The sequence below is a fragment of the Erinaceus europaeus genome, chromosome 18 (genome assembly GCF_950295315.1).
Source record: "Erinaceus europaeus chromosome 18, mEriEur2.1, whole genome shotgun sequence".
In the NCBI taxonomy this organism is placed as follows: domain Eukaryota; kingdom Metazoa; phylum Chordata; class Mammalia; order Eulipotyphla; family Erinaceidae; genus Erinaceus; species Erinaceus europaeus.
The window spans coordinates 22,277,167-22,300,573 of record NC_080179.1 but is presented as its reverse complement, the minus strand read 5'-3'; the positions used below and the strand labels follow the sequence as shown (position 1 = coordinate 22,300,573).

Here is a 23,407-nt window from a genome sequence, read left to right as displayed (position 1 = left end):
ATACATGCTTTCTACCACCTAACCATCTCCTCAGCCCAAACTATTGTTATAACTGAGCTAGCTAGAACTAGAATTTTCATGTTCAAAACCCCAGAGGCCATAGGTTCAATATATGGGCACCACTACATTTCAGATCTGAATGGTATTCCTCTTCTTCTTCTCCTTCTCCTTCTCCTTCTCCTCTTTCTCCTCCTCCCCCTCCTCCTTCTTCTTCTCGCTCACTCACACACAGAGACACACAATGAATGAATGACATATTTTCAAAGGGAACTTCTCATGAACTCCCAAGATTGATCTGAGGGAACTTCTCATGAACTCCCAAGATTGATCTGAGGATCCCTTTGGAAATTCCCGCTTTATATGTTTCCTATGGAGCCTAATACACTCATCTAGTTCAATTTACTTGTATACTCGCCTTACTGTTGCTCTTTGATTGGTTGTGAGTGATTTTCATCTGATTCACCAGCAATTAACCTCTTTCCTGACTGATATCATTTCATTGAATGAGTGAATCAATGAGGAAGGAGGTAGTATAGAAAAAGAGATCAGTCTCAGAAAAGATACCCAACATAACCTCTGATTTTCTCGCGATTTTGTAGTTGCTTTTTCTGCTCTTTACTGCCTCACCTGTCATGGGGATAACCATACCTCCCTCCTAGAACTGTTTTAAGGGGCTGGGGAGATAGCATAATGGTTATGCAAAAGGCTTTTATGCCTGAGGCGTTGAGGTCCCAGATTCAATCCTCAACACCACCATAAGCCAGAGCTGAGCTGTGCTCTTCTCCTCTCTTCCCTTCCCTTTCCCCCTCCCCTCTCCTCCCCTCCTCTTCCCTTCCCCCTCCCCACCCCTCCCCTCCCCTCCCCTTCCCTCTCCTTTTTTTCTCTCTTTTATCTTTCTCCCTCATGAAAAATATTTTTTAAATACTGTTTTAAGGATTTGCAGGGAATTCAGATATTTTATGTTTATTATACTATAACAAACACTGAGACAAAAGGAGGAGGAAGGAAGGAGAAGAAAGAGGAGGAGGAGGAAGGCAAGAAGGAAGGAAGGAAGGAGAGGAAGAAGAGGAGAAGGCAGTATAGTTTAGCATTGTTTGTACTGAATTTGTATCTTCTGTGTAAAATGTAATTTTGAAAAAATACAATCTGCTGTCATGCTTCCCCAGTGGAAACTGTGAGAAGGGTGTGTGTGTGTGTGTGTGTGTGTGTGTGTGTGTGTGTGTGTGTGTGTGTTACTCTCCTATGGCCTGATTTGTCTGTCCTGCATTAGGAAAGCTGGAGCATCAACCAGCATGTGCTCTCATCATTCTAGCGCTTAGTCCATTGTCAGTATTTACCTTTATGAATATAATTTACAGAACAATATTTCAGGTTTCTACATTAAATAATAAAAACTTTTAATTGATATTCTTGTGTCTATAGACTGAATATGTATAAATATAAATTTACAGTGGTATATTTATACATTTATATAGGTATGGTTCAAACAAAAAGTTTACTTCATTGTAACATTGTTATGAGTATGATAAAATGGCTATAGAGGGAATTAGGTTGGATTTTGTGATTTTTAAATTTTTAAAAGTATTTATTTATTTTATTCCATTTTGTTGCCCTTGTTTTATTGTTGTAGTTATTATTGTTGTTGTTACTGATGTCATCGTTGTTAGATAGGACAGAGAGAAATGGAGAGAGGAGGGGAAGACAGAGAGGGGGAGAGAGAAAGAGAGACACCTGCAGACCTGGTTCACCGCTTGTGAAACGACTCCCCTGCAGGTGGGGAGCCGGGGGCTTGAACCGGGATCCTTACGCCGGTCCTTGAGCTTTGCGCTACCTGCGTTTAACCTGCTGCACTACCGCTGGACTCCCGGATTTTGTGATTTAAAAAAAATATTCATTTTGTTTATTACACCTGAGATAGAAGGAGGAAGAGGGATGATCCAGAACATCATTGTGGAGCCTGTGATGCCAGGGAGGGAACTGGGAGCCTCAGGCACAGAAGCCCAATGCTGTCAGTTGAGGTATTTTCCTTGCTGCTAACCCAAGTGCTTTTAGCATGCTATTCAATTACATTGTCAAATCTTAGCAGAATTCACTCACTTTGATGATTCAGAGTTTATAATGAAGCCCAGGAATATTTCTGTAGAATGTGGGGTGGGGAAGACACAAGATGATGACAAAGAATGTTTTAGAATATTGACCTTGAGAACCTTCCAGGGCTAACAAGAAAGCAGCTGATAAATGCACTGCAGTGCTGAATTGTTCACCTTGAACTTAAAGAAGAAAGAGCAGCTTTATTTTTGCGTTCAACCATGTGTGCTACTGCCTGGCCCCAGCAGCTTTAGTTTTGAAAAACACTTCGGAGTCAGGCGGTAGCGCAGCAGGTTGAGCGCAAGGACAGGCATAAGGATCCCAGTTCGAGACCGGGCTCCCTACCTGCAGGGGAGTCGCTTCACAGGTGGTAAAGCAGGTCTGCAGGTGTCTATCTTTCTCTCCCCCTCTCTGTCTTCCCCTCCCCTCTCCATTTCTCTCTGTCCTATCCAACAACAACGACATCAATAACAACTACAACAATAAAACAACAAGGGCAACAAAAAAAGGGAATAAATAAATATAGAAAAAAAACACTTCATGAACTTTCATATTCAACAAGAGGAAACTTACTCTTAGTTTAAGATCTTAGTTTAAAGGTATGTGTTCTTTGTTTTTTTTTTAATTTAAGAAGGGATTAATTTACAAAACCATAGGGTAGGAGGGGTTCAACTCCACACAATTCCCACCACCCAATCTCCATATCCCACCCCCTCCCCTGATAGCTTTCCCATTCTCTATCCCTCTGGGAGCATGGACCCAGGGTCATTGTGGGTTGCAGAAGGTGGAAGGTCTGGCTTCTGTAATTGCTTCCCCGCTGAACATGGACGTTGACTGGTTGGTCCATACTCCCAGTCTGCCTCTCTCTTTCCCTAGTAGGGTGGGTCTCTGGGGAAGCGGAGCTCCAGGACACATTGGTGGGGAAGCCTGGCCGGCATCCTGATGACATCTGGAACCTGGTGACTGAAAAGAGAGTTAACATACGAAGCCAGACAAATTGTTGAGCAATCATGGACCCAAAGCTTGGAATAGTGGAGAGGAAGTGTTAGGGGATACTCACTGCAAACTCTAGTGTATTTATTTCTGCTTTCAGGTATCTATTTTGCAGTGGTTTACGGATACGTGTGAACATAGGCTCTCTCTCTCACAGAAACTGGTGTATATCTAGGTTTTGGGACTTTGTTTGTGAACCACTTGAGATGGAATTAGAGTATACTATGAAAGGAAAGGTCTCACCCAAGTAATGAAGCTGAAGGGTTATCATTCCACACCTGAAGTCTCTGGGCATAGTCTGAAGTGAAGCATGTTGAGGTGGCAATCGTTGTGTTGGTTAGGTTGTGATCGGCAGATGCAATATTATTTGATATGGATTGGGAGAGGCGTATGGGAAAGTGGGCTCTATCCAAGGGTTCCAGGACTGGGGGAAGTAGAGACTCTATAGTGGAGATGTGAGGTTCCTGCTGTCTTAGGGTTCCAAAAGACAATCGATAGTTAATGTTATCATCACATTATTTGGTAATTGGGTTAACTTTGAAAAGTCCTTTTGTTAGGGTTTGCTGTACAGTACCCAGTATCTTGTATATAGCTGTGCTATTGGTTGCTTCTGATCTACTTGGTCTAGGCTTTTGAGAGAGTCTGCATATCAATTACACAGCCTATATATTAAAAAGATTCAGTTTGTGTTTTGAAAAACTTGGAGACATACAATTAATTTTCCCCTCTCATATTAATTAACTAGTAATTTATATGACTACATTTTACTAGGAGTGTACATAAACACCATTTCCACCACCAAAAGACTGTGACCCATCCCTCCCACCCACTCCCACCCCCCACTGGCCCAGGAAGCTGCATGTCTACCCCTCACCACAGGGTTTTTACTTGGTGCCCTACTTACAATTTGGTCAGGTCCTGCTTTTAGTTTCCCTTTCAGATCTTCTTCCTCAACTTCTGTTGAAGAGTGGGATCATCCCATACTCAAATTGAAAAGCTTCTGCACATCCAAAGAAACTATTAAACAAACAAAGAGACCCCTCACAGAGTGGGAGAAGATCTTCACATGCCATATATCAGACAAGAAACTAATCACCAAAATATTTATATATAAAGAGCTCAGCAAACTTAGCACCAAAAAAGCAAATGACCCCATCCAAAAATGGGCAGAGGATATGAACAAAACATTCACTACAAAGGAGATCCAAAAGGCTAACAAACATATGAAAAACTGCTCTAGGTCACTGATTGTCAGAGAAATGCAAATTAAGACAACACTAAGATACTACCTCACTCCTGTAAGAATGGCATACATCAAAAAGGACAGCAGCAACAAATGCTGGAGAGGTTGTGGGGACATTGCTGGTGGGAATGTAAATTGGTCCAGCCTCTGTGGAGAGCAGTCTGGAGAACTCTCAGAAGGCTAGACATGGACCTTCCATATGATCCAGTAATTCCTCTCCTGGGCTTATACCCCAAGGACTCCATAACACCCAACCAAAAAGAGGTGTGTACTCCTATGTTCATAGCAGCACAATTCATAATAGCTAAAACCTGGAAGCAACCCAGGTGCCCAACAACAGATGAGTGGCTGAGAAAGCTGTGGTATATATACACAATGGAATACTATGCAGCTATCAAGAACAATGAACCCACCTTCTCTGACCCATCTTGGACAGAGCTAGAAGGAATTATGTTAAGTGAGCTAAGTCAGAAAGGTATGTGTTCTTTGTAACTGCACGATCATGTACAGTGACAGTGGACATTACAGCAGCATTCTGAATTTGTGGGACTTCTACCTTTACAAATGCTAATAATCCTTCTGTTAATCCTTCTGCTAATAATTCCTTCCTTTTCCCCCCCAGTATAACAAAATGTACAAGAGCCTAAAGGAGTTTTCTCAAAATGGAGAGAATTTCTGCAAGCAGGTCACATCAATTCTTCAGCAAAGGTACAAAATGCACATTTGCAAGCAGCAGTTCTTTACTTGTAGCGAATGATATGACTGGAGGGGTGATCACAAGCTGTGCTACTTTCCAGGATGCAACGTTATATTTTGGTACTTAAGAGATTGGTTTGCAGAGTGGTCTTTTTTTCTATTGTGCATTTATCACTCGAGTACCATTTATCACTCGAGTACCAGGAAGTGACAGGGTGCAGTTCTGCTTGGGAAGCCTCAGTCAAGTCTCTTCTGATTCTTTTGACTGAGCCTCTCACCCCCTCTTAAGCCCCACGATTGTACCTGCCCGTACACACCCATTACTGTAGCTCTCCCTCTGATGATAAGTATTAGCTGACCTACTTATCTTCCTTGTCTTGGCAGGAGCTCCACTTTACTCATTTTTGCATGTTGAGCAATTAAAGTCGACCATTTTTACTTTAGTAAACGATGGATGGATAGATGGATGGATAGATGGGAAGTCATTATTTTGGTCTGGGGAGATAGAATAATGCTTATACAAAAGACTTTCATACCTGAGGCTCTGAGGTCTCAGATTCAAGCCCCACCATAAGCCAGAACTGAGCAATGCTCAGTGATCTCTGTGAGTCTGTCTCTGTCATTAAAATATATATATATATTTAAAGTCATTATTTTGCATATAATTTCTTCTTATTAAATGTGGTTATATGGCAAAGCACTCAATCAGGAAAGTTATAGAAATCCCTACATAAAATTAGAGAACCTAAGACAGAATTGGACTGAAAGAAGTATATTTGGGGCCACTTCTTTATGTCTAGAAAGTTCTATAATAAGTAGCTATAAAGATAGCCTCATAAAAGATGGTTTATTCTTTAAGATGACTTGTTTCTAATTTAAAATATTACAAATGTACCCTGATAACACGTGTATATGTCAGTTGCATGCTTATTAATAAGGCAAGAATGTTCACTAGCTTTAACAGCACCCCAAGAATCAAGGTCAAGGAATGATACAGGAGAGCTCCAGCAGGCTTTTATAAAGAATATAACTAGGTTTTTCATGTGGATATATATTTATTAGACAAATACTAGCACTACCCTAATAGCTGAGTTTCATGAATACAAAACTCTATAAAAGAATAGGGAGGAAATAGGAAACAACTGGGAGAAAATGTGTTCTATAAGAAAAGATTCTTGTGGTCCAGGAAGTGATGCAGTGGATAAAGCACTGAATTCTCAACCATGAGGTTACAAGTTCGATCCCCAGCTGCACATGTACCAGAGTGATGCCTGGTTCTTTCTCTCCTCCTATCTGTCTCATGAATAAATAAATTCTTTTAAAAAAAGAAAGAAAAGAAAAGATTCTTATCAGTCTCAAAGGAAAATACTTAAACTAAGACTAGTTACCGTGTTTATTCCATTATGCATACTAGAAATAATCTCCCTCTCGTAGATCAAACAGACTATATGTGTAGCAGCTGTATACATGAGCAAAGTTGTTGGTATCTGGATCTTGATAGCTGTTGCTCAAAAAAAAAAAAAAAAAAAAAGTAGTGATCTGGGCCTGGGGAGATAGTGAAATGGTCATGCAATGGGCCTGGATGGGAAATATCCTAGGCTTGATCACTGGTACCACTAAGAGTTAGAACTAAACAGTGCTCTAGCCAAAAACAGACAAAAAAAAAGCATAAAAAAAACTAAAACAAAGGGAGTCGGGCTGTAGTGCAGCGGGTTAAGCGAAGGTGGCGCAAAGCACAAGGACTGGCATAAGGATCCCGGTTCGAACCCCGGCTCCCCACCTGCAGGTGAGTCGCTTCACAGGCGGTGAAGCAGGTCTGCAGGTGTCTGTCTTTCTCTCCTCCTCTCTGTCTTCCCCTCCTCTCTCCATTTCTCTCTGTCCTATCCAACAACGACTACAACAATAAAACAACAAGGGCAACAAAAGGGAATAAATAAATAAAATAAATATTAAAAAAAACTAAAACAATAAGGATGTGTCTTTATAAAAAGGGAGAATTTGGTCAAAGAGACAGATATGACCCTGGTGAGAAGATCCTGTAAGGATGAAAGCAGAAATGAGGCGATGCATCTACAAGCCAAAGAGAACAAATTCATCGGTGGTCCACCTATAAAGGCACAACACAGGCGTTAGATAATGTCTGATAACTAAATTTAAGAAAGATTTGAATCAATTTTTCAAGATGACCTCATTGCTTCCTTTTGTCCAGGTCAGTCTATGTGCCCACCTTGCCACAGACATTTCTGCTTTGCACTTATTCTGTCAGAGTCTCTATTTCTCACTCATATTTATCTTGAAATTGCTCCTTTTTTGTTGCCATCCGTCCCAGACCTACTAATCTGTAAATCCTTCTACATGCTCATTCTAGAAGGGCAGATCTGCTCCAGTAAAGAAGAAATGCTGAGGTAGCTTAATCATCATAGTTTAACTTCCTTGTGGACAAACTTGAGAATTTGAGATTTGTAAAGAATACATTAGTTATCATAATTAGGTTCACACCTCTGAGATGAAGATTGCACAACATAATTACAAAAATATTTTACTGAGACCTAAGAAAAATATGCTACTTCTTTTTTATGCAATAGATGTTTTCCTGAACTTTTTGAGATTCCATCTTGTAGCGTGAAATCATTTCCCCTGATCAAAGATGCTATTTTTGAGATGTTTTGTACTCATTCCAGGTGAGTGTGCATTTAACAGTGTCTTTTATACTTAGCTTTACATTTTCCTACTTTGGCTCTGGGGTTTGATCATGAAGCTAACCTGAAGGATGCTGACAGCAAGAGTATTTGAAAAGAGCTGTCTTCTAATGGACACCAACTGAATGTAGTACACAGTTTGTTAATATTCTTACACATCAGGTGGCGCAGGAAGGAAGCTTCTTCTCAGGACTGGGTCATTTCTTCTTATTGGGTTGCTTCTAAGGTCACTATCTCTTCTTATGGTGTTTGAATTGAAAGGACATATGGTTACAACACACTAGAATAGCTCTTGCCTTCACACTCCCCATTCCATGAATTCAGTAATACCTTGCCTACATATACAAAAGATAGGAAGCTGACTTCCACCAGCTCTCCAGACATGAGTGCTGAGCTTATTTTCCTCTTAACATAAATGGATTTACTCCATAAGCATCAATGATAATTTTCACTTGTCTTAAAAAGATAACTGAAAAGGTAGTGTCCTTTAAAAGAAATGATTCCACTACTTTAGAGTTATGGTCAAGTAATAGAACATCAGTCAGACAAGTAAAATTAACTCTTTTAATATCTGTAGTAGGTATTTCCACCAAATTTCATGACAGAAAATTATGAATGGAAATAGAATGGCCAGTACAGTGAAAGGTGTAGAATAGTAATAGCATCTATATTAAGAATAACATCTACATAAAACACATTCAATAAAAGCTTATACACTGAGTAAATACATAAGTGAAAGGTTTGAATGTGTGCATTCATATTATTATAGACATAGTATTAGAATGAGGTCTTTCCTGTCCCTGGATTTTAACAATTCCAGACACCTTGATTAAGAATACAGTGGTGTCTGTTTCTGTTGAAAAGAGAATAAGAATCAAACTCCAGATAATGTTTCATTTCTTGCATTTATTCTGACTGGTGGTGACAGAAAAAAGAAGTTGTTATTGAGACAACATTGTTCTGGAATATTCTGAAATGTGTTTCATATTTAGTTTCTTTTTTATATAAATTGTTGCTTCAGTTTTCCCTTTTTGGAGCCCCTAACTCAGATCTATCCAGAGATACACAACAGTTGTCAAGTGCCAAAATCCTTGCTTGGGCCCACTTAATTACAATTATAACTCAGATTTTAAAAGACAAAGACATATTCCCAAAAACCATTTAAGTGTTGGGTTTCCTGCACCCTCACAGTTAATGTTTGAACAGGCTTTGATGAGAAAATAATTGCTCCTTTGTAAGAAAGTTTAAGCTCAAGTTTTCAAATTACAGGTATGACTGTTATGAACATTTTTCAAGAAAAAAAAAAGAAGTATAGTTAGGCATTATTCCATTCATAATCCATTGCTGATGCTATGTGTAATAAAATTCTTAATAAAGCTTCACTTATTTCTACTATACCCACTGCTTCAACATATATATAATTGGATAGAAGCAGAAATTGAGAGAGGGAGGGAGAGAGACAGACAGACAGACAGAGAGATACCAGTAGCACTGCTTCAACACTTGTGAAGCTTTCCTCCTGAAGGTGGGGACCAAAGGCTTGAACCTGGGTCCTTGTGCACTTTTATGTGTGCACATAACCAGGTGTGCCACCACCCGACCCCTGCTACTTCAATTTTTTAAGTAAAGATTTATTTACTTGTAAGAGGGAGAGAGACCACACTATTGCTCCATTCTGGCTTGCAGTGGTGCAGAGAATTGAACCTGATCTCTGACCCCTCAGGCACGCGAATCTTGTGCTTGACACATTGGGCTATATTCCCATCCTCAGTCCTTTTCTATGTATTCATGACCACCACACGTAGACTACTAGGAGATTTACCTTACTTGTACTTCACACTGCATATCCAATAGTCTGTTTGGATATTTCCAGCTATATGTCCTGTGGAAATTCAAAGTCAGCCTTTGAATTTATCAGTTTCCTACCCCAACTTGATACTCTGGAATTTTTTACTATGGTGACTGAGGCCATTAGTTATCTAATTGAGGCCCAAACTTGGGAACTACCCACAATTCCTTCTATTTCCTCTCATGACCACGTCTTCATATTTCCCTCTTCTGAGCATCTCATATCTATAGCATTCTTTTCACTTCACAGCCTTTGCTACTATTGTGTCACAAATCTCAACCTGTTTTTCTGCCTTGCAGCTGTGCAGCTTATGTGCTATACAAAGGCTTAGCCCTGAGAGACTGAGCTAAAACAGAAATCCAATCCACTCTCAACCATTGTGCTTTAAACACTGGCTCAGATCTCTGTTCATTCACAATAGGACAGTCTCCTATTTCTAACTAAGCACACTGCCTCAACATTGGAACTAAGGCCCAGGTCTTTTGAGCAAACCGTTCTAGCCTTGACTGGTCAGTATAGTCAGAGACCTTTAGTATAACCTTTTAGTATGAAAGTCAGCCCTCATGGCATTTTGTAAAAGGACCTTTGAGATCTGGGCCTTGAATTCCTATTCAGCTTGTCTCTCTCCATCTTCCCATCATCACTGCCCCTCACAATTTTACTGAACCACTTGGAGTCACCCTTCATGGGTGCCTGCCATGGTTTGGGAGTCACCCAAACCATTGTCTATTGTCGATCTCTGCTTTTATACACGGTAGACACTTATTCACCTCCATGGGCAGACACCATTCAATGCTCTCTTTAAGATTAAGTCCTGCCAATCAAGTCACAGTGCCCCTGAGAGATAGGCAGAACTAGTGCTTCCTCTCTGCAATAGTTCTCAGAGCCCTACAGTCTTAGCTCTGTTCACTTGTCTGTCTCCTCCAATGGAGGCTGCATTCCTTGAGGGTCTCTGCATCCCTCCTGACAAGTACAGAGCCTGCATGAAGCAGATATACAATAGATAATCACAAAGTGAGTGAATGCATTAATGCATGAGCGGCTCTGCTTGTGCATTCAAAATTTTGATATGTTAAATAGAAGCTATTTTTTTCCTGAGGAGCAATAACAAAATGCCAAAGAAATTTGCTTACATCGTATGTGACATGCTAGCTTGAACAAAGGTCAGAAAAGAATATTAAGATCATGGAAGAAATTGTTATTTTTAAAATTATCTTTATTTATTTGATAAAGGCAGCCAGAAATCAAGAGGGAAGAGGGAGATAGAGAGGGATAGAGAGACACCTGCAACACTGCTTCACCACTAGTGAAGCTTTCCCACTGCATATGGGGATCAAGGGCTCGAACCTGGGTCCTTACATAGTGTAACATATTCTCTCAACCAGGTGCACAACCGTTCGGCTGGAAGAAATTATTTACCCAGCACAATATATAGGTCAGATACTGTGTTGAGTTGGTCTCACACATGGATTCTTTGATCCTCACAACCCAACTTAATACAAATGTACTGTCAGGGGGCTGAGTGGTGGTGCAGTGGGTTAAGCACGCATGAGCGCAAGGACTGGTATAAGGATCCTGGTTCGAGGCCCCACCTGCAGGGGAGTTGCTTCACAGGTGGTGAAGCAGGTCTGCAGGTTTCTATCTTTCTCTCCCCTTCTCTGCCTTTCCCTCCTCTCTCAATTTTTCTCTGTCCTATCCAGCAATGATGACAGCAATAACAGCAACAATAAACAACAAGGGCAACTAAAGGGAAAAATGTCCTCCAGGAACAGTGGATTCATAGTGCAGGCACCAAGTCCCAGAAATGACCTTGGAGGCAAGAAAAAAAAAAAGATACTGTCATTGACCCTAATTTACAGATAGGGATATGATAAGTATGGCTTATTTTAGTTCCTGCCTGGTCCCTCCTAAGCTCCATGAAAGGGCATCTTCTAGATGAGCAGGCAGTTTGCGGTGTGCAAAGAGGAATCCCAAGATGTTCAGGGAAAGTCTGGTCTAGCTCCTTTCAGAGTCCTAAGGTTCTCTGTGAGCGAGACATTAGCTGTCATCACATCTAACAGCTTTCAAACTGTGAGCACGGAGTCTGTGAATCCCCAGAGCCACTTGGGATTTTAAGTGGGCAAAGGGCAACTCTCTCCTCTCACTTCCACATGACCAAAACTTAACACCAACCTCACTGGCATTTAGATGATAGGATGGCATTCTGTGTCAGTTTTGTTTTCCAGCTAAAAGGTTGGTGACAAGGAAACAATCGTCCTTGTCTATTTTTCTTTATTCTCCCCACCATGACACCCCACATATATCACTTACAAATCTACCCCATTCAGGAATTAACCGAGCACTAGGACTATTACGTCTGTATACTGGCCCCTGGGTTAGAAGTGAGCAGGGACTCATGGCGAGTCCTGGACTGGATGACCTGCAAGGACCTTCTCCAGGTCTCATCCTCACAGTTTCGAAACCAGAACTAAGGCCATCAGCAGTGATGAAATGGATGCTGTAGACTAGACAGACAACCCAGATGCTGATTGACAGAACTCTCATATAAAAATGACTTTCAAATTCTGAACAACTAAATCTGAAATAGAATCTGTTTGTGAGATGAGCTGATGACTGACTTTCAAAGGACAAACTGATGAGGGTTGGGCAGAAAACAACAAACAAACAAACAAAAACACCAGCAGAATAGACCCCACCCACACTGGAAACTCTTGCTGCAGGAAAGGAGGTGAAGATAAGTAGGGCTGAGGTCACGAAGCCTTTCAGATTGCCAAACTTCTTTAATTCAGAATGAAGAGAGGGTTTTGTCATGGGATTTTTTTTTTCCAAGTCTGAGAAACACTTTATTTTTAATTAAGTCCTCAGAGATACAGGGGTCAGTTGCATATTTTGCTTCTTACCCCTTTTTGTCTTAATTTTACTAGAGCAGGGTACCCTGAATTCGATTATAAAGTCACTTATAAACTTGCAGTTCAATTCATCCCCCCCCAAAATAGAACTTATTTTAAAATCTGAGACAAATATTGCTCTTTGACTTATTAGTTTGTCTTTATTATTACTAATGAAAATGTATTGGCCTGCATTCTCATGCTGAGTGGAAATTGGAATATAAATGGATTACAAGGTAGTGCATGCCATCTCACTGGCCCAGAGTCTTTTAAGACTTATGGGGGTATTTCAAGATTAAGCTACTCATAGAAGCCTATATACATCATCAGTTTCACATATGCCCAGTCAGTTACTTGGAAAAGGAATCTCAGTTCCTATTAGATAGGGTTATTGTAGAACTAGATTTAGCACATTAATCTTACAAGCTTGTTTATGATTATTTTAATGGAGGGATATATCTTCAATTTAAGATTGGTGAACTGGAGAGATAACATCATGCTTATGCAAAACAACAATTAACAAAAAAAAAAAAAAAACATGTTCATGCCTGAGGTATTAGAGGTCCCAGGTTCAGTCCCAGGTACCAACTGCAGTCAGAGTTGAGCAGTGCTCTGGTGAAAAAGAAAGAAAGGAAGAAAGAAAGAAGGGAAGGAAGGAAAGAAGGAAGAAAGAGAGACAAAGTAGGAAAAAAGAAAGGAAGGGAGGTAGGGAAGAGGGGAGGGAGGGAGGAAGAGGAAAGAAAAAGAAAAGAAATACTGGCCCTGGGTGGGGAGAGATAGCATAATGGTTATGCAAACAAACTCTCATGCCTGAGGCTCTGAGGTCCCAGGTTCAATTCTCACCCCCCCCCCCCCCCCCCCCCGTAAGTTAGAGCTTGGCAGTGCTCTGGCAAAAATAAAAAATAAAACAATAATAAACGAACAAATAACAAAATTAGCCCTGCTTTTCTTGTTTCCTTTATATGCCATGGCTTCTAAGTGGAAGCCATAATACTGTAATTCCCATCAAAGGACTGAGAAAAAGAACAGTGTGGGGGTGGGGTGGGGGTGGTACTTATTTTTACCTCTGCCTTGAGGTCTCACTGAGGTGGCTTCATTTCTGTTTAGCAGGGACTCTAAAGGGATAATTATATTGCTTTATTAATCCATGAGTATGGACAAACCACATAACAATGTTTATTCCAATTTACACACAAAAGGCTCTCTACACTTGTAGAATAACACACTCCACCCCCACCAATTGACAGCATTTTCCTTGTTTGCCAACTGAATCCATTTTCTGTGGGGAGCAATAGGCCCATGAACTTTTGTTATAAAGCCTTTCAGGACCAGAGCCCTGGGAGCTATTTAGTCAATGGTAAACTCCACAGAAAGGATGTACAAAGACAGTGGCCCACTCCCCATAGATGCACAAATACCCACACTAATCCTGCCCTCTTGCATTTCATTTCCTTCTGATTTTCAGGCTAATCTGCTGAGGATTCTGAAATGGCTAAGGGTTTAAAATGCAAGAGGAGATGACTGCAACCTGCTTTGCTTATTCAATTTCAATGCAGATTCTAAATTGTTTTCAACTACCCATAGATAAAGATGAGAAGGTAGATCTAATACAATAGAGCTGTTCATAGAAGTGGTGCCCCAGTTTAGCCTTAGAAAGTTAACTTGTGGGAGTTGAGCGGTAGCACAGTGGGTTAAGCGCACATGGCACAAAGCACAAGGACCGGCGTAAGGATCCCGGATCAAGCCCCCGGCTCCCCACCTGTAGGGGGTTCCCTTCACAGGCGGTGAAGCAGGTCTGCAGGTGTCTATCTTTCTCTCCCCCTCTCTGTTTTCCCCTCCTCTCTCCATTTCTCTCTGTCCTATCTAACAACAACAACATCATCAACAACAACAATAATAACTACAACAATAATGAAAAACAACAAGGGCAACAAAAAGGGAAAATAAATAAAATAAAATAAAAATCATTTAAAAAAAAAGAAAGTCAACTTGTGGGAGTTAGGCTGTAGTGCAGCGGGTTAAGCGTGCAAGCACAAGAACCAGCATAAGGATCCAGGTTCCAGCCCCAGCTCCCCACCTGGAGGGGATTTGCTTCACAGGCAGTGAAGCAGGTCTGCAGGTGTCTATCTTTCTCCCCTCCTCTTTGTCTTCCCCTCCTCTCTCCATTTGTCTCTGTCCTAGCTAACAATGACATCAATAACAACAACAATAAAAAACAAGGGTAACAAATGGGAAAATAAATCTAGAAAAGTTAAAAAAAAAAAAAGAAAGTTAACTTGTGTCGACTTTTGATATCACAACCTCCATTTGTCCTATTTTCCATGCTCTTCACACTTTCCCTCTGCATCCACGAACTGGCCTTGTAACAGCATAGATGTCTGGGGAGAGGCCCCCAAAGCTCTTCTGTGCTGGGGCTGCTGTGGATCCCTGGCCCCTAAGCCAGCAGGCGTTTTGGTGAATCAGAACACTGCAATTAAAGGCTAAGTGAGAGGCGGTGTGAATTTTTACTGTACCTACATGATCCTTCCTCTGCAACTCTCCATCTCCAGTCTCTCCGTAATTTCCAAGACAGGAGAAAGGAGCGACAAAGAAGACAATTTGGAGCTCCTCCACTTCATAGGAGCTGTCTTAGTACCAGATGCGAGCTCCTATGTTATGGTGTATCTTCCTACCTACCCTCTGTCTCTTCCTGTCTCTCTGAGAGGAAAACAAAGGAACAAACAAAAAGTACTAAGGTTTGGGAGTCAGGTTATCAGACCCAACACAGAAAAGCAATCCGTTCAACACAACCAGGATTTTTGCTTTCTTTGGTCACCAAAGGCCTGCTTATTTTTTCCCCCCTAGTTGAATCTAAGTAAGTTGGCAAGTTAAAGGAAAGCAACACTTCTTTCTGCTAGCTGTTCTTTGTGTTTTGGCTAAGTCTCTGAACTGCTTTGCATGGCCTATCAGAACATTCTAACAATGAAACTAAATTCTGGGGGAGATGGGATGATATGCTTGATGGTATTAATACACCTTCCTAATGAGAAGCCATTCAAGACTGTTCTGGATGTGATAGATGGAAAAACAGGATTCTCCCCCTCCTCCTTCACCATTTTGGTTTACTGGGGTTATTCTAAATGTGTAGAGAAACTTTTGGATAAATAATAAAAACGATACTAGAAAACTAAATATTCACTAAGAATTTGGTGCCCAGCACAGATTAGAGCACTGCAAATGTTTCAGCCTGCTCAATGTTCCAGGCGTGGCTTTCATGAAGGAATGGAGTGCTAGTAGGGAAGGTCCTAAAGGGTCCTCTGGTTGGCAGTAAGCTAGGAAAGCTATTTCAAGTGCTAGAAAGCAGTGTACTCTGACATCAGGCTGAACACAGTCAAATTAGTGGCAACATACTTCAGTGGTGAGGCAGTTTAAGTTTTTCAAAAGTGGTGAAACAAGAGCAGTAGCTTGTAGCAGAGGGCAGCCAAAAATTTCTAACCAAGACTGATGGGGAGCCCATTCATTTATTCATTGATTCAAGACATACTTACCACGCTGCTGTTACATGCCATGCGCTGTTCTGGGACTAGGAACACAGCATTCAGCAACAACAAAATCCTGGACCTTCTTGGAGCTTATATTTGAGGACAGTTTGTAGAAGTCTTTTAACAATGTGAAGTAAATAGTGGTAAGTTGTAGGACATAACTAAAAATAGAAGGGGCTTCTATAAAAGGAGATGTGTGGGCAGAATATGGTGGGATTTACTTGAAGGGGGTGCCATGTAGTGATATAATGAGAGTACCAAATAGAGGTCACTGTCAGTGCAAAGGTACTAAGCAGGTGTATGTAAACAAGGGGATGTAGACAGGGAAATCAAAGAGGGAGCAAGAGGCCAATTCCAATCCCTTCTAAGCTTGTGTTATTGACACACCTTAATTATCATAAAAGCCCTTGAAGTTGGTCTGATTTTTTTCCTTAAAAAAAAAAAAACAGACAGATTTTATAGCACATAGGAAAGATTCATGAGACAGAGATAATCAACTCCAGTGCGTGCAGGACTAGGGGTCATTACATGAACCTCAGACACACAGCCTGATGCTCTACCAAGTTGAACTATTTCCCCAGGACTGAGTGGTTTGGAGTCAGGGCTTCACACACATGCAATTTTAATGCTCCCAAGTCACTTTTCCCTCTATCTAAATAACTGCTTCCTTTCAATGTTTCCAGATGTCACCCCACTGAACAGTGGATGTTTCTGAGATTCTCAAGTGTCCAATGTTCATTAAGGGTGATAGTCTTTCTCAACTTGATACTGACCAGTGCACATCTGTCCCCATGAATTGGAACATATTCTAGGAGTGAAGAAAGCTGTGTTTAAAGGATATATTTATTTACTTTATCATTTTTAAATGCTTTGCTTCTAGTTGGACAGAGTCTTGTGCCAAGTGGGTTTTTATGTACCTAGGACTTAATATATAGTCTACAATGAACTTTCAAAAAATAATAAAAAAAAATAGCTTAGAGCACAGATATGTTAATATAGAAAAATGAAAGAAATTTAGTAATAGATCAATAGCCAATGCTCTTAAAATTCCATTTTATAAAGAGAGCTGTCTTACCCATTCAGCCTAAAACACCAAGTCTAATTTGTATGAAAGCATCTGACTATGAGATTAGTTTCTGGAAATTTTCAGTTTATTTCCTAAATGAAATGAAGTCATAAATAATTCTAAGGATATTCTATAATGGAAGTGGTATTAAAAGGCTGAACAATTTGCAGCAAAGACTCTGATTTAATTTCCTACATTTTTATTATCTTTAGTGGAAAGTGAGAAGATGAGTAAGACTATGTCTCCACTTAAGCTACAGATAGATTTATAAGTAGGACATCAACTAAAATCAACTAAAGGAAGTGTGATTCATCCTACCCCAAAGAACCAAATTTTCTTTTTGCAGGCATGCTGAGATTCCCTGCTGAGTCTTGTCCTGCATAGAAAGCTATGGGAATTAGTTTTCTAGATCTAGTGTTGGCTATCCCTGCAGTGTCACAGTAGAAAGCGACTATTCAGTTAATTCCATCATAATTTGTCATTTCATGGCCAGCTTCTATTAATTTAGAGCTAATCTAGTAATGTTAGTGCCTCAGGATAGTGAGGGAAAAAAATCACTGTTCTTTACTAGTTAGGTCAGTTTGCTAGAAATAACTTAATAAAGTGTTGCTGGTTGGGTAGCTTAAGCAACAGAAAGTTATTCATTTGTATTTCTAAAGAATGGAAGTCTATGTTGGTCAGGGTGATTCATTCTGAGGACTGTGAGAGAGTCTCCGTTCTGAACCTCTCCTTTGCTTCTGGTGATTTGATGCAATTATTAGCATTCTTTGGCTTGTAGATACATCATCTCATCTCTGCCTTCATCTTCACATATTCTCCACATGTTCACATCTGTCTCTGTCGTTTCCCTTTTTCGTAAGGACATATCCTTATATTGTTTGGGCCTACCCTAAAGACCTCACAATTTGATTATCTGAATAGACCCCAACTATAACATTAATATACAGAAAGGTTAAATTTAAAAAATTTATTTATTTAAAAACTTATTAAATTTCTGTGATCAGGGTGGCGACTCAGTGTATAAAGTTTTAACCTGAAAGCATGAGTGCCTGAGTTGGATATCTAATACTGCATGTGCCAGGGGGTGCTTTGGTTCTCTCTCTGTATGTCTCTCTCTTCCCCTCCCTCTCATACATAAATCATTGTTGGTTTTTTTTTTCAAAGAAATAAATTGTTTAAAAAAATTCTTTCTGGGCAAAACAGGTAGCATAATGGTGATGCAAAAAGACTTTCATGCCCAAGGCTCCTAATTCCTGGATGTAATTCCTACACCACCATAAGCCAGAGCCGAACAATGTTCTGGTAAAGAAATAATAAATCGATAATTACATTAAAAAATCTTTCCATTTGTAGAATCCCCCTTCAGGATTATACCTAGGCATCAGAGGATGATCCTTATGGTAAATAAACCGTCTCTTCCTTCTGTAGATTTTGCATTTTCAGCTAAAGCCTGTCTTCCTTTCCCTTTCTTCCTCTGTATGTGCATTTGCTTGCCTGTGTGTGTGTGTGTGTGTGTGTGTGTGTGTGTATTAGTTTTGGTCAGCATATCCTATCTAACAGCTACCCTTTTGCTAACAGGGCAAATTTGGAGATTAGCTATGCCAAAGGACTTCAGAAACTGGCAATCAAGCTGGGCAAAGCATTACAAAGCACAAAGAAAAAGTAAGTACATAAAGTGGTAAGGCCAAATTCATTTTTTTTTTGCCTCTAGGGTTTCTCACTGGGGCTCAGTGCTAGGACTACAAATCCACTGCTCCTGGTAGCCATTTTTCCCATTTTATTGGATAGGACAGAGAAAAATTGAGAGACGAGGGGAAGATAGAGAAGAAGAGAGAAAGACACAGCAGACCTGTTTCACTGTTTGTGAAGTGACCCCACACACACACACACAGGTGAGGAGTTCAGGGCTCGAACCTGGATCCTTGTGTGGGTCCTTAAGCTTCATACCATGTGCACTTAATCCCATGCACCACTACCCGGCCCCCAGCCAATTTATTCTTAAAATAAAAGGTGGCATTATTATTACTATCTTGAGGCACTAGTATTACTAGATTAAGTCTAAATTATAAAAACTGGCGGTATATATATATATATATATATATATATATATATATATATATATATATATATATCAAATATGTAAGTAAGTGTCCCAGTTTTGGGACACTTACTATATGTCAGGTACTATGTTAAGTGCTTCTCCCCACCCCCCAGTTTATTGGAGGATTCTTTACAGTGTAGTTGTTGACACATAGGTTCATCCTCTCATCTCCTCATGGATCTTATATTTAATCCCATGGAACAAACCTTGACAAGTTTTATGATTATTTAGCTGTTGGTTCTGATTTTGACTGCAGTATGTTTAACAGCAACCACACCCACCACTAAGAACCAGTCTTTTAAAATGGAAATTGGATTATGTGAACAAGAATCTACCATAATGATTAATGTTTGCTGTTAAACATACTGCACTCTCATATTTGCACCATCTTGATTTGAGAGGAGACATACATCTATCCCCCTCCAGCTCCATCAAAATCCACACAGGCCTTTATCACAGAAGTTTATTGCTGCGATTTGTGCTGATTTTCTGATTTATAAAACCAATTAAGTGTGAGCTGTGCTTCCAGTGTGGGAGAAAATAGCATCATGCTTTCTGATCCTCTCTCCACTAGAAACAGATGTCTCAGTTTCTTAAAGTGTAATGCTGTTCACAAAAATCATAAAATGCTTTAGCTCACCTAATAGAGCATGTACTTTGTCATGTGTTTGACCCAGGTTAGAACCCAGCTCTCAACACACTAAAGGAAGCTTCAGTACTGTGGTGTCTTTTCCTCTCTCCTGTCTCTCTGTCTCCAACTTTTTATCTGAAAAAATCAGGAGCAGTGAAACTCTGAAAATTACAAAAACAAAAAAAAACTGACCTGTTTTCTTAAAAGTCAGCAGGGAAAAGGCATTAGACCTAACACAGAGTGACACTTGAGACATGCCCAGGACTTTAATTCATCATAACTTCTCTGAGCCTCAGTTAATTCATCTGTGAAATGAAAAGCATAAAAGATGATATTAAGAGTTTTCTAACCCCAGAACCCTGTTTTCTGCTTCCTCTAACTGCCTTCTCATTCTCTGCTATTGTTTCCTGCTTTTCTACCTTCATGAAACATAAAATGAAAATTGAAATAAAAAAAAAAAAACCTGAAAAAAAGCAGTGTATGTAGTGACTGTATTCCAAATACACAGGCCAGTAGAATTTAACCTCATGGAGGAATTGAAATCAGATTGAGACGTGAGTATAATTGATGAATGTGGTGAGTCTGATATGATGCTTTCTTTCTCAGCTTTTACTGGAGAATAACACTCACTCTGTTTTTGGCTATAGCTGTCTTGTCAGTGCCTGGGCCTGGGTCTCGGAAGGCATGAAATCTGCAGCGAACCTGCATCAGTGAGTGTTCTCACCTTGGTCTTGTTCCAATCATGCAGGGAGTTATAAATATTTAAATTCCTCCACTTGAAACTTGTACTGAATTGATATGCTATGACACATCATTTTATTTCTTTGCACCAAATAATTTCTACTGCAAAGAACTCTGGGGAGGGAAGGGGAGGAAGGAGAGGAATAAAACTCTGGGGACCTGGTACATAATGAAATTGTATGCATATGCCAATGACTGCATTGGAAAATATGAACCCCCTCAGTTAATAATAATCACTTCAAAAGTGATGTATATTCTAACTCTATGATTATGTATCTTTTATGTTCCATTTCCAGAAAACTGGGCAAAGCAATTGAGTTGGAAGCAATAAAACCAACTCATCAAGTTCTGACTGTACATGAAAAGAAGAGAAAATCTGTGAGTCAAATTCGTTCTTTGTTGCTCTGTGTAAGCAAGAATTGCCCCCTCACCCCTTTGGGTCAAAGAAGTAAAAGGTCATCTAAAAGTCATATTTGACTTGAAGAATATAGCATAAAAACTAAATGCAAACAAAAAGACTTATGAGCGAGAAGGTAAAAGCGCTGTTTGTAAGTGTGTAAAACCACAAACTTTCATCGTTCAAAAATAAATCCTGATAAATTCAAGTAAGAGAATACTGTACAAGCATTAAAAACCTGATGATAGAAAAATCAAATGGGGTTGGGGATCTTTACAGTGTACTATGGAAAGACCTCCCTAAAATGTAAATAGGAATTATTTCTAGAGAGTGAAATATAAGTTATTTTTATTTCACTTATTTTTATCCATGCAATAAATATTTACCTTGTAAGTAGAAGGAATATGCACACACTTTCTAAAAGAAACACCTCTTTATAGTTATAAACTTGGGATTAAACAAAGGCAATAGTAAAAGTAACCCTCAAATAGCCTTAACACTGAAGAAAATATCCCAGACAATTCTTTCAGGGGCTCCTGGTATTATTCAACGTGCTCCCTAAAATTTCAGTGTGAACATCCTTCCTTCCTCCAGAATAGTTTTGTTTGTGCTCAGTTTTCTTATTATTGCTTCATACAGTTCGGAAGTACTTTAACTTATATTACAGGGGATATCTAGTAAATGCTGTTTAACTCTGATGGGCAGGGTCATGTGTAGTTCAGAGGCCGTAACAGGTGGTTTTTGTGAAGGGAAGAGCCAGTAATTAAGAGGAATTTCAAATGACCACAATGAGATGGGGTAGGTTTTAAGGTAGGATGAGGGAACCTATAAGTAAAAGTCCTTATAAGTGGGGGTAGATAGCATAATGGTTATTCAAAGAGACTTTCATGCCTGAGACTCCAAAGTCCTAGGTTCAGTCCCCTGCACCACCACAGCTGAGCTGTGCTCTGGTAAATATATTTATTTTTTTTTAAATTTTTTAAAGATCGTATGAAGTAGAAGTGACACCCTAATTTCTTTATTTATTGAGGGGATTAATGGTTAATTGCCCAAATTTTAATTCAACTATTAAAATCAGCAAAGAATTGAATTGATATTTGTGTGGGACTTGTGTGTGTGTGTATTTATCAAAATGGATGTTCGACTTAGGTATTATTAGGGCAAATTTGCAGTAATCAATAAAAGTGACTACTTGACTTTTGCAAACTAACTTAATAAAAGCCAAACATGAGCACCGGCAAGATAGCTCACTTGGATAGTGTGCTTGCTTTGTCATGGGTATGGCTCAGGTTCAAACCTGGCCCCAAAACACTGAAGGAATCTTTGATGCTGTGATTTCTTTCTTTCTGCTTCTCTACCTCTGTTTCTGTTTTTTGTTTTTTTTTTTTTAGAAGTTGGCCTGGAGTGGTTAATCCCCAGCTATGAAAGAAAGAGAGAGAGAGAGAGAGAGAGAGAGAGAGAGAGAGAGAGAGAAGAAGAAGAAGGAGGAGGAGGAGGAGGAGAAAGGAAGAAGGAAAGAAAGAAAAAGTGTCTATTTCATTATTCATAGACCACATATTATTATTATTATTATTATTATTTATAGCACTTCCTTAGTAGTTAATGTAAGTGCTATGATCTTTATCATAATGCTTCAAGTAATGAAGGTCATATCCCAGCTGCTATTGCTGTTCACAATCTCTTTGTTGCATCTCCATCACCATGCCCCTCTCTCTCACAGAAAATTAAGGACTGGATTTTTTTCTCCCTGTGTTTTATTGAGCTAGCATTAATTTACAAGACTTTATGTGTATTAGAAGTACAATCTCTGAAGTTGGGCTGTGGCACAGTGGCTTAAGCACACGTGGCGCAAAGCACAAGGACTGGCATAAGGATCCTGGTTTGAGGCCCCGGCTCCCCACCTGCAGGGGAGTCACTTCACAAGCGGTGAAGCAGGTCTGCAGGTGTCTATCTTTCTCTCCCTCTCTCTGTCTTCCCCTCCTCTCTCCATTTCTCTCTGTCCTATCCAACAACAACGACATCAGTAACCACAACAACCTTAAACAACAAGGGCAACAAAAGGGAAAATAAATATATATAAAAAAAGAAGTACAATCGCACACTTTTTAAACGGTTTATTACCATACCACACCACCACCTAAGGACCAATGTCCCTCCAATACAGTCCATTGGAGCCTCTCCACTTTTTGCCAAGCTGTTAATTTCAGTTTCACATCCCAGGTATATTTGACATTTTCTGTACTTTTGTTTTACTTCTCTGTGTGAGATCATTTGATATTTTCCTTTCTCCTTTTGTCCTTCTTTCTTTCTTTCTTTCTTTCTTTCTTTCTTTCTTTCTTTCTTTCTTTCTTTCTCTCTCTCTTTCTTTCTTTCTTTGCTGTTGTTGATAGAGATATAGAGAAATAACATGGAGGAGAGAGATGGAGAGAGAGAGGCCTGCTTGTGACGCTTTATCTGTGCATGTGGAGAGTGGGTGCTTGAACCTGGGATCTTT

The 23,407-nt window shown here is 39.8% G+C and overlaps 1 protein-coding gene across 3 annotated transcripts in view; it reads left to right on the top strand.

Moving 5' to 3' along the window:
• NOSTRIN (nitric oxide synthase trafficking) overlaps window positions 1–23,407 on the top strand; it is a 74,298-nt gene that overhangs the window by 13,952 nt on the left and 36,939 nt on the right. For 2 of the 3 annotated variants that reach the window (XM_060177761.1, XM_007539312.3), the window contains exons 2-5: window positions 4,947–5,032; window positions 18,622–18,705; window positions 20,423–20,485; window positions 20,813–20,894. In XM_060177761.1, coding sequence (XP_060033744.1) covers window positions 4,947–5,032; window positions 18,622–18,705; window positions 20,423–20,485; window positions 20,813–20,894 — 315 coding nt within the window. The remainder of the gene's footprint in view (window positions 1–4,946; window positions 5,033–18,621; window positions 18,706–20,422; window positions 20,486–20,812; window positions 20,895–23,407) is intronic. The other variant, XM_060177762.1, reaches the window with a different exon arrangement.